This window comes from Elephantulus edwardii, unplaced genomic scaffold (assembly GCF_000299155.1).
Source record: "Elephantulus edwardii isolate Elephantulus edwardi_28Jun2011 unplaced genomic scaffold, EleEdw1.0 scaffold00015, whole genome shotgun sequence".
NCBI classification, from domain to species: Eukaryota; Metazoa; Chordata; class Mammalia; order Macroscelidea; family Macroscelididae; genus Elephantulus; species Elephantulus edwardii.
In genome coordinates this window covers 5,817,472-5,828,845 of record NW_006399765.1, presented here as the reverse complement: position 1 = coordinate 5,828,845, position 11,374 = coordinate 5,817,472, and the positions used below count along the sequence as shown (strand labels likewise).

The window sequence follows — 11,374 nt, the reverse complement described above, 5'->3', positions numbered from 1 at the left end:
GCGCGCGCGCGCGCGTGCACGCACCCATTTATTCTTGTGTGTGTATATGTGTGAATGTGTGCATCTGAGTGACCATATGGTTGGCTATATGGGCATTTACATGTATGTGCATGCATATGTGTGTCTGTGTGTCCATGACCATGTGTGTCTCTCTTTGAAGCTGTGCTACTGTATTGCTTTACTTGTCAGTGTTTCTGGCATCTGCAGGGATGTCACTCTCTCTCCTTGGAGGTCACTATCCCACATCCTCTGCTGCCCCCTCCAGAAGGACAGCCAGTTCTACAAATCCTGGGAAATGATGAGTAGGGTCAGAAATCACCATGCCCATCATCATGTCCACACATGACACTCACCAGCTCAGGAGAAGCCAGGACCCTTCTGGGAAGGTTTAGTATTTGATGACAAATTCCAACCCATGGATCAGCATGTCTGGGAAGCAAAATAAAAAAGATCAGTGTGAAGGAGTCCAGAAAGACCCCTCATTCCTGCTGATGCCTGGGGCCATAGGATAAGCGCTTCCATAAGTACCACCTCAGGTTGGGCTCATGGAAGGTCACTTCTCCTTTCAGGCTCAGGGTCACCATCAGCTGTTCTCTATATCAGATTTGACTTAAGGAGACAGAGTGTATATTCAAATGTGTCTGTATTTCTCAGAGTCAATGAGAAAACTCAAAATAGCTTAAAAAGGGGGAGAGTGAGACCAGAGATCTGATTACCTTCTGGCCCACAGAACAAAGCTTCCCATGTGAAACTGTTGCATCTACAAAGGGTGTAAGATGACTTAGGAGTGAATGGATACGTACCGGCAATCTCATGCACCAAGGTGACATCCAAGTCACCAAGAATCCCATTGACCAGAGTGCACACCTGTGGCAGAGAGGAGTCAGAAAGCAATACTGGGTGGTGGCAGCATCACAGGATGGATTTTGGGGGGAGATTTTTCTGTAATTTTTCCTATTATCTGAGGTGTTTGATTCAAAGCCATACCATACCCACATAATGCACCAGGAAAAACTGAAGCCATGAATCATACAACATGTCTGAGTTTACTATGTGGTATACCACCTCTACTTCTTTAAAAATTTTTTTTTAAATGTTAGTTTATTTTAGTGAAGGTTCACAGAAAGATTGGTTTCATTCATTCAGGCATGCGCATTTCCTTCCTCTCTCAAATCTTGTCTTCTTCCAGGCTGTCATACTTATAATTTCTTTTTATTTATTTTTATTTTATTATTTTTGTGTGAGTGTACCGTCAAATCAGATCTGACTGGTACAGGAGGAGATTGTCCCTCCTTCCCTGGCAGAGCATCTGGTGGATTCGAACCATGCTCCTCTGGGATTGTAGTTGCAGCTCCTTGTCACTAGGCCACCAGAGCTCCCCAATACTTATAATTTCTAACCAACCATTCCTTTCAAACTGTCTTCCTTCTACCCATTCCACTGCAGTGTTCACTAGCCATTCTTTTCCCATCCATCCCTCCATATCAACCCTATTATTACAACTTATGTAGTATTTGTCCTTTCAAGATTGAGCTATTTCACTCAGCATAATGGCTTCTAGACTCATCCCTGTTGTGTAGTGTTTTAGGAATTCGTTGTTTTTCAGTGCTGTATAATATTCCATTGTGTGACTACATGATAGATTCTCTGTCCATTCAATTGTTGATGGACATACATCTACTTTTAAATAGAGTGGATTGCTTTAAAAGGGTTGAGTTTTTCGTTTCAGAGGATGCCAAGCACAACCTGGGAAATGGCTTTCTGAATCTATAGAAGATCAAACTGGGAGCGTCTTGAGTCGGAGGCCAGTCTATTCCAGATTCAGTGTGGAGTGAATCAATGCATTTTAAAGGATGAGAAAAAGAAACATGGACAAATGGATCAATGGATGAAAGGGTGGATGAAAATTATTTCTCAGACCAAGGGGCTTAGGCAAGATCATCCCAGTGATCTCTCTCAAACGAATCTCTAAGACTTAAGATCGGAAGACTCCCACATATGCCTGCTTACCTTGCTCTGCACCAGTTCAGGAAGAACATTATTCAAGACTCCAGTAAGGCTGTTGGCAAGGCTTTGAACAGGGAGAGGGGCAATTCTGAAAGAGAAAAACCATGAAGTAATGTTGAATCTGTGGAAGTATGGAGTTGCTATGGAGAAGACTTCAGAGGGAAGACTATGGCCATCCATCTCACCACTAAGCAATTGAACTCTTCATGTGGACACAAAGGGTCTATCCAAGAGGAGGCTGCATGCTACAATCTACACATAATAGTAACATGTTGGAGTGGGTGTGTTGAATAAAGACATATAGCTCTGCTACATAGTAGATATTCACTAAGACTTTGTAGAATACACAAATGAACACTGTTTAATATAACACATGTGAAGTACAGTATTTATACTCAGTAACTGTTAGCTGTGATCAGAATGACTGAGTATTCTGCATGTTCCAGTGTGACCAGTAGCTAAACTAAGTAACTTAGTTAGGATCCATAGCTATTTTACCTTTTGCTAGGATGAAACACATCTATACCTCCTATATTACTGATTCTATCAAAAACTTTAGTGTAGCTCCATATTACAGATGAGTAAACTGAAGCTGAGATATAGAATTAGAGAAACACTGTCCAGGTTCACCCAAAGTGAGTATTACCTTTCACGTATCACTGAGTGGATGAGTCTTAAACTCAGAATAAAATCAATTGGTCTGGTTTAAGAAGGAATTAGTGATTCTTTACCCATCCATCTGTCCGTCTGTCCATCCATCCATCCATCCATCCCCCCTCTCACCCTTCCAGCTTCCCATTAATTTATGCCCCCATTGTCCCATATGTCAAACCATTTATCCATCAATTCATCTTGCTGCCTGCAGGCTGAAGTCATGCACTCTGGCCTTACCCATCAAGCAAGGAGATTTTCAGGCTGCCAGGGGCATGGGTGCAATCGCCAAGGACCAGGTGGAGTTGCCCTCGCCCATCTTTCACAGCTAAGATCTCAGCAGTGACGTTAAGCTTCACATCCAATCTCACCAGACTTCCAACCACGGGCCTGCAGAGGAGATGGTCAATACCAGTCTCGTATCACTCCATCTTATCCATAGCTACACTCATCTCATTTCCCATTAGGGGAAACCAAGGTTCAAAGAGATCAAGTGAGTTCTCTGGGTTATTCAGAGAGTTCTGGTGGTAGCGGTAAGGAATTGTACCGCCCGCCTAAAGGCACATAGTTTGAATCCACCAGCTGCCCCACAGGAGAAAGATGGGGAATCTCCTCATGTGTGATTTACAGCCTCTGAAAATCCACTGGAGGGTCAGTTATGAGTTGGTTCTAATGCAATGGTACATAACGACAACAACAACATTCTGTATAGCAGTAAATAAATAAATTTGGAGATTCAGATTTATCAGACTGCAACATCCCCCTTTTAGCTACCTGTGTTCATCAGAGTACTCCTTGGTGAACCATTCTCTTGCACCAAATAGGGGCTCACTTACGTCTTCACACTGAGGCCCAGGCCCAGGGGGATGGTGACGTAGAGACGGTGGCCTTTAGGACTCTGCACAAGGCCAAGTTCCAGCAGCTGGGGATCAATGACCGTAACTCTGTTCAGAGAATAACAATGGAGGGAGAAATGTCAACTACTCCAGACCCAGTACAATTATGGCCAGAAATCACTATTAACCCAATGTGTCTCATTGTAGAGATGGAGCTAGCCATGAGGTGGGGTGAGGGAGACAGGAGACGAGTCTTGAAGCAAAAGAAATGGTCTTAACTTCACATAATTTCTCCCTCCCCATTTTCCTGCTAGGTCAGATCTGGACACACAGATGGATTTCTCCTCATCTCATGTCTATAAAGTACTCTAAAAAGCAGACCATGTCTGGATAGTACTTGCATCCTGTATGCCTGGCTCATAGTCTCGCAAGTAAGAGACTATTCCGTTGACTGAATTTGTGGACTGGTGGGAGGATGGGTGGGTAGACATGTGGGTATATAAATGGAAGTCAGTGGGTGATGGAATGAAAGATGGAGAAGTGACTAGACGGGTGGCAAAAGGCATAATGTATGGGCAACAGCAGTTAAGTTTTATATACATATTTCTGGGTAGGAATCACTCACCCTTGCCAGGGCCTCCAAGAGAAGTCCATGAATAATGTTTATCACCAAGATTAAGGGGCAGAAAGTCAGGGGGAAAGGGGAGAGGATGGAATTTAGCTTCCCTGTGCCAGGTGATTTAAATCTTCAGCAGTCCTCCTAACAGTCTTGTGCAGTGGATCTTATCACTTCCAATTTACAGATGGGAAAGCAAGCCAAGCCGACCAAGAACTTTGTTCCAGGTGACCCAGCAAGTACATGGTACATTAGAGAATAAAACCCAGGTCTGTCTGTATGTCTATCCATCTTCCAGTTAGGAGGTGTACCTAATGGATAGGGATCTTGGAAACTGTTGACACAGAACTGTCAAGCTTTTGCCAGCATCAAGATTTCCCATTACTGATTCTCATCTCAGGTTATGATGTCTTTCCACAGATAGCACATAGAATTGTATTGTATTCAATATAATTGAAGAAGACAATCTATACTTCCCTGCTTGCATTAAAAGCCACCTGTGACTGAATGGATTCCATAGGCGAAAAGAACATTACTGAAGTATAGCAGCCAAGGCCCGAAGAGCCTTGGCTTTGGGTTGAGGTAAAATGAGGATTGGTTCCTTGCCTTCCAACACTAGTGTGGGAGCACAGACAAGTCTCAGGACCTCCGTCTTCTCATTAGTGAAATGGGAATTGTTATATTGACCTTAAAGGGTTCTGTGAAGATTAGAGATGATGCTAGAGACTCAGATCACGTTTCAGGACTGGGGTGTGCTCGCTTCGGCAGCACATATACTAAAATTGGAACGATACAGAGAAGATTAGCATGGCCCCTGCGCAAGGATGACACGCAAATTCGTGAAGCGTTCAGGACTGGGGGTAATTATTGGTACAAGTGAACAGGCTGGGGCACCTGGTTAGATTGTGAGAAAGGTCTCAGGACTTCATTCTTCCCTGTATTCAAATTGTCCCCTTCTCTCCTTCAGGGCCACTTCCTGGATCTCTCAGATCTCCAGCTGGGTTCCCTGATGGGGGCCAAGGTCCTCTTTCAGGGTGACTCACTCAATGAGTTGGTTCAGTAGGGGGACCACCGAAGTCAGTCTGCCCAGCAAGCCCCCAACAAGTCCACCGGAGTTGCTTCCTTTAGTCTTCAAGATATCCAACAGGGGAAGGTTTTTGAGAATGCCCAGCAGATCCCCGGAGAGCAGGCCACTGGTAAGAGCTGGAAGTGGAGACAAAGGCCCCCAGGAATCAGACTAGACAGTTCCACCTTCTCTATCCCTCTGTTCCACTCATCTGTGCTTACATCCTACCCCCACACAAGAAAGACTTTCACTTACCACCTGTCAACTTTCCAGCAAGATCTGTAGGAACTAAGGACTGAACTGAGTCCAGAGGTAAGGGCAAGTGGTCCAGTGGCAGAGCCTGCCCGAGAGGCAGAGTTTGGCCCAGAGGTGGAGCCTGACCCAGAGGTAACACCTGGCCCAGAGGCAACACCTGGTCCAGAGGCGGAGCCTGGCCCAGAGGCGGAGCCTGGCCCAAGGGCAGAGCCTGGCCCAGAGCTGGAGCCTGGCGTAGAGGCAAAACCTGACTCGGAGGCGGAGCCTGGCCCAGGGGCGGAGTCTGTCCCAGAGGTGGGGCCTGGCCTAGAGGCAAAGCCTGACCCGGAGGCGGAGCCTGGCCCTGAGGCGGAGCCTGGCCCTGAGGCGGAGCCTGTCCCAGGGGTAGAATCTGACCCAAAGACAGAATCTGACCCAGGGGCAAAGCCTGACCCAGGCCCAGGCCCAGGCCTTCAAGCTGTGCCTTGGTTTGAGTCAGCAGCCCGAAGACAATGAGGCTCCCAATTTGAAACATCTTCTTTCTTGATATCTATGGAGAGAATGATGTGTCCATTGCGGCATGGATAACAGAATTTGTTTCCTCTCTGCCCTCCATCACCAAGGGGACAAGATACTAAACTTTCTAGTTCAGGGCTAGGCCTTGGTGGTTTGTGTAAGTCTCCTAAGTGCTAGACTATCAGAGTTTGCATGGCCATAGCTACTATTTCTTTCAGGCTTGATCTGAGGAAACCATGGGGCCATCCAGAGTTTTCATAATGTGTGGAGAATCACAGGACCAAAGTGTAGTAGTGATGTTTTAATGGTCACACAGAAAATCAATGGCCGAGTTGTGGCCCGAGGCGGGTTTCTGCCCTTTCCCCCCATGCTATATGCAAAAACAATATTGTGCATTGCTATCAGGTTAGAACTAACCCACAGGTGACCCTCCAGAGGGGTTACAGAGGCTGTAAATAAAAACAGGTGGAGATTGCCCATCTTCCTCCTGCAAAGCAGCTGGTGGCTTCAAAACGTGTGTCTTTGGGTTACCCACTAGACCATCAGAGACGCAAACATTCAAACTACCTTTCCTTCTTCAAGCTGATGAATTACTTTCTGAAGCAACCCCTGATGTTTTTTTTGTTGGCCTTTTGAACCACCTTCCACCCAGTCACCACTAATCCTGCCACAGACCTAGTTAGCATCCACAGGAGTCAAAGATGTCAAGCAGCAGAGCCAGAACCTACCCTATGGCAATTATTAGCTCCTTGATGTTTACAGCTGCCTGATGTGGCCGAAAATTGAACACTGTAATTCTCTGGGAGAGGCCTGTTGGAGGCTTCCCCAGGGAGATAAACCTGAATTGGAGGTTCTAAATCTCTTTTAGGCAACAGATCCCTGAAAAACCCAATAGAAGCTAAGAATGTAAGTTTTGGAAAATTGGATCAAACATAAACACCTTCCCCCCCCCAAAAAAAATAGTCACCACCCAACTCTGGAGGTGAAGTAGGGCATTCTTGCACTAACCCCAAATGTACAAAATTAAATGTATAATTTTAGGAGATTCACAGGTAATCCTAATTAATTCCCAATGGCAATCTCAAGTTGAGCTCTTGCCTTAGAGAGGTTGTCTTAAGGTCTGATTTAGAATGTTCTAAGCGTAACAATTCAGTAGTTTATTCTTGCAGGGACCTGCTCCTATCATCATCATCATCATCATCATCATCATCATCATCAAACTCTCTGTTGTGAAACATTTCTGTGGCACTTACTAGGCTCTTGCGAGAGTAGAATAAATGACCATTCTTTTTACCCCCTAGAATAGGACCAGAGCTGCCTCTCTTGAAAGAGTGAGTGACCCCCAAGTGGAGTCTGCCCCCAAAAAGCAGCTCCAGGAGCCCCACCACCCAAGGAACTGAGAGTAAAATGGGTAGGTCTCACCTGGACTTCTCAGAGACCTTGCGTTTTCCTGATCTCTTCTGCCCTCCCCTGCTGGCTTCTGCCAAGGAGGCAGCCCCTTTTATAGTGTGGGAATCAGGAAATGTGGGCTGGGATGCTGGGTGTCTAGATAATTCCAAATTCTGCAACCTGAGGGTGTCTTTCAGGGATCTCCAAGGTAAATAATTGCCAATCACATTAGCAGATGAGAAAATGAAGCCATCTGATAGACAAACAGAGTAAAATTTGAGATGGGCTGTTACTCAAGACTTCATGGTTTCAGGTACGAGGCTGGGAGAGCCACTCTGAGGTGGTCTGGGAGATCACTGGCTGAGGCAGCCGTGGCACCTGAAAGGGGTCCCCAGTTTCATATAGGAGACTTTTTCCATTCCTTGCTCAGTTCTTTTCTTTGATGGTGGACTTAAGCTCCCAAAGTATTAGAAAGAATGAAACTGCATCGGAACTTTGTACATCTGAGGTATCTCAGTTCTTCAGCAGGGAACTCTGTTTTCTAAGCCTCTACTGCATGGGGCTCTTGTAGCCCAGTGAGCTTTGGTAGCCTAGTGGTAAGGAATTACAGTGGCAACCTAAAGGAACATGGTTCAAATCCACGAACTGTTACATAGGAGAAAAATGGACAATCAATTCTAACATGACAGAACAACGATGACAATTACATGGAGCTCTGATAACCTAGAGGGTAAGAAGTTGTACTACCAACCCAAAGGCGAGTGGTTTGAATTCAAGAGTGGCTCTGAGGCATAAAGTTGGACAGTCTCTTCTTGGGATTTACACCCTCTGAAAACACACTGAAGTGGCAGTCAGCTATAAATCAGCTGTGACTTGATGACAATAAACAATAATTGCAGGAAAGTCACATGTGAGGGGTTATAAGTTTTCACAGCAAACCCTAGAGGGAGGGTTACTGCTTCTTATTTGCAAAGGTGAAACTTAGACCCAAGGGGACAAGTGGTCCAAAGACACAGAGAGGAGGCAAAGCAGAACTTCGCTCTTTAGACTATAGTAACAATAAAAGCCAATGTTGGTCACCACTTACTGAGCTCTCGCTGTGCACCAGGCCCTGTGTGGCTTGTCCACACACAGCGTCTCATGAATTCTCAGCATTTTGTGAGGCCAGAATAAGTGCTGCCATCTTATAAGGAGGAAACCAAGGCTTAGAGTGGGAGGTGACACCTTACGTCCACACGGTTAGTGAGAAGTTGGACAAGCTCCCTTGAGGCCCATTTCTTATCAATAGGCTGAGAGATAGGAGTCCTTCCCCCTGCTCTAGGCCATTCTATTTCCCCTTATCTGTGGATTTCATGCTCTCATGCTTCCTGTTTCATATTCTTGAAGCCTCTTTTCAGAATTCTATGTGTGAGGGATTCTGTGTCCCCTGGGTTGTATTCTGCTCCACCCCCTTCCATGAAGGCTAAGGTTTTTTTGTCAGGACTTGGGGCTTTGGAGTCTATTGGACATATGGAAAAGTTGAAGCTCATAGAGGGCAAGGTCGACTGGTGAGTATAGATTCTACCCTGCAAACCTTATACCTTTGAGTCAAGAAAGGAGAGAGAAAGAAATGAACTTTTACTGAACACCTACTAAATGCCAGGTTTGAACTACAGTCTGTATTCAGACCTTGTCCTCATCAGGAGTGGCTGGTATTTTTACCCTGTAAGTCAGATAATCAGCCTTTGTGGCTCAGTGTAACTGAACAAATGGTGTGGTCACCAGCAGCTGTAGCCAAACAGTGATGTCACCATAATTTTGATTGACAGATTTGGAAATCAAGAGACATAGAGGCAGTGAGATATCCCTCCAAGACTACCTCCCCTCCATTCATGGAGTTAGAATACTTAGACCCTTTCAAACAATGACTTAATTGGAAACACAGGGGGAAGTTAATCAGTAATGGTTGAAACTTATGGAAACTTTTCTATCATTAGTGGTTAAGACTCAGCTGCTAACAAAAAGGTTGGCAGTCCGGACCTACCCAGCTGCTTTGGAAGAGACAGACTCACTCCTACAAAAACACCACAAGGCCTAGAAAACTCTATGGGGTTAGTCTACTCTATCGGGGGTTGCTGTGAGCCAAAATCTACTCAACAGCACATAACAGTAACGGACCTCAGATGAGCAGACTGAGGATCTGAGTCGGTGGATAATTTACAAGGACACACAGAGAGGGAGTAGTGCATTTTCTGTGAAAGTTCAGGCTGCTGCTGCTGTGGGGTAACGACTCTGGTGGGTTGGGCCCGACCCCTTCTTTCTTTATGAGGAAATTGAGGCAGGTCAGTAAGGAGCTGATGCAAAGTTTGTGCAGCCAGTTAGTGGGCCGGTGACAACCTCTGACGTTAAGTAAGAAGGCTGCATATGTGTCCTGGCAGAAGAGGATAGATTCAGGAGCAAAGAGCCCTGGTTCAAATCCTTGGACAAGTGACCTTGGGTAAGTCTCTCCAACCCTCCAGACTTCAGATTCCTCATCTGTGCTAAGAAGAGCTGAGAGCCACTTTGTGGGGTTATTGGGAGATCATGCTTGGAACATTGATAGAAAATGACCTAAAAAAATATCCATTAATGTTTCTTGATAAACCAACAAAATGTGTTGATTTGGAGTTGAATTCTGGCTCATGACAATTCCATGTGTTAGAGGGTCAAACGGCTTCAGGAGGTTTTCCTTGGCATATGACCTTTGTGAAAGGAGATGGCCAGACCTTCCTCCCAAGAGGATCTTGGTTGGACTTTAACGGTCAACCTTTTGCTTAGAAGTTTACTGCATTCACTAACTGCACCAGCTGTGAGATAAGTCAGCCTTGCATTCTATGTCCTGTTCCACTGATGACCAGCTGCATGACTTTGGGCAAGATGCTGCCCTTTTAAAGGCCTCACTGTCCTCCCTGTAACATGGCCTGACACCATCCACTCACTTCCCTAGGCTGTGGAAGGGTTAAATGGGAGCATAACTGCAGGCTGATATGTGGCAGAGTCTGTGCCCTGAGATTATGAATGACAGTTGGATGCCTGGAGCTAAGTTCAGGGTATAATATGGGGCTTCTTTCTACATAAACACCCCGTTATCTCAATTCCCTAGAACAATAGTATCATGATTCTATTCTTTAACAAGTCCTTCCGGACAAAACTGTGATGAATCTGTAGCTCTGTGAATTTAAAAGAAAAAAGAATGCAAGAAACTCCAGGAAGTCCTTGAAGAAGTAGCTGACCCATCCCAGGAAGGTTCAGGAGTCAGGAGAAAAAAAAAAGGTGCCAGGAGACCAGGTACCCATTAAGCAGATGGGAGATGGGTGTCAGCCCTCTGGTGTTTGCTCTTTTACTCAGGAGCAGGAAACATCCGCCATTCCAGGCTGTGAAGGTGGGGCCATTTGCGTAAACCCTGGAGTTTAGGGTTGCAAATCCCCAGTGAAGCATTTCGGATTAGAGAGCTTGAATGGAAAGATGGAGACTTGAGGTTCTCTGGCTCTATTCTCAGCTGAGCTGCTGACACTTCCTTATTTGAGCTTGTCAATCCAACCGAACACGTATTTCATCATTTCCTCACAGCACGTGTGGGTGCAGGGGACCAAGGGGTGGGAGCCCTGGAAAGAAGTGAGAGCAGAGAGAAGATTGTGTGTGTGTGTGTGTGTGTGTAAGTAACATTGATTAAGAGAGCAGACTCCTGGGTCCGACTACCTGAGTAGTCTAGACTTGGTGTTTCCTTGCTGTATGACCTCTTGAGTCTTTATCTCTTGGGGCCTCAGTTTCTACATGTATGAAATAGGACTATGAGGGTTTTGATGACAATTTGCTGTGATGCTAAGTGAGTTGAGTTCTGAGTACAGAAATTGGCACCAGCCAAGTCCTTAAGCCTGAGTGACCTTGTAGTTGCTATTCCCCCTACACTACTTTTTAAGTCTCAGTAGGTTTTCCCAAACCCTCAGAGAAGGGAGAGCAGGAAGATTTAATGACAAAATAGTCAATAACCAAATAATTAAAAATTGATTAATATACATATTAAGCATTTCCCTTCAACCT

General features: G+C 45.4%; 1 protein-coding gene across 1 annotated transcript; it reads right to left on the bottom strand.

Annotated features, from left to right (window-relative positions):
- Positions 1–388: 388 nt before the first annotated feature.
- Positions 389–5,945, bottom strand: BPIFA1 (BPI fold containing family A, member 1). Its single transcript, XM_006881695.1, has 8 exons — positions 5,828–5,945; positions 5,432–5,476; positions 5,154–5,313; positions 3,495–3,602; positions 2,899–3,048; positions 2,011–2,095; positions 804–867; positions 389–429 (listed from the first exon to the last, which is right to left on the bottom strand). The coding sequence occupies exons 1-8, from the start codon at positions 5,943–5,945 to the stop codon at positions 389–391; spliced, it is 771 nt and encodes a 256-aa protein (XP_006881757.1).
- Positions 5,946–11,374: the final 5,429 nt, after the last annotated feature.

Coding starts and splice junctions, on each gene's coding strand:
- BPIFA1 (XM_006881695.1), bottom strand. CDS start 5,945: ATGTTTCAAATTGGGAGCCTCATTGTCTTCGGGCTGCTGACTCAAACC. Junction 2,096..2,898: donor AAAATCTCCTTGCTTGATGG/GTAAGGCCAGAG, acceptor TTTCTCTTTCAG/AATTGCCCCTCTCCCTGTTC. Junction 430..803: donor CTTGGTGCATGAGATTGCCG/GTACGTATCCAT, acceptor TTTGCTTCCCAG/ACATGCTGATCCATGGGTTG.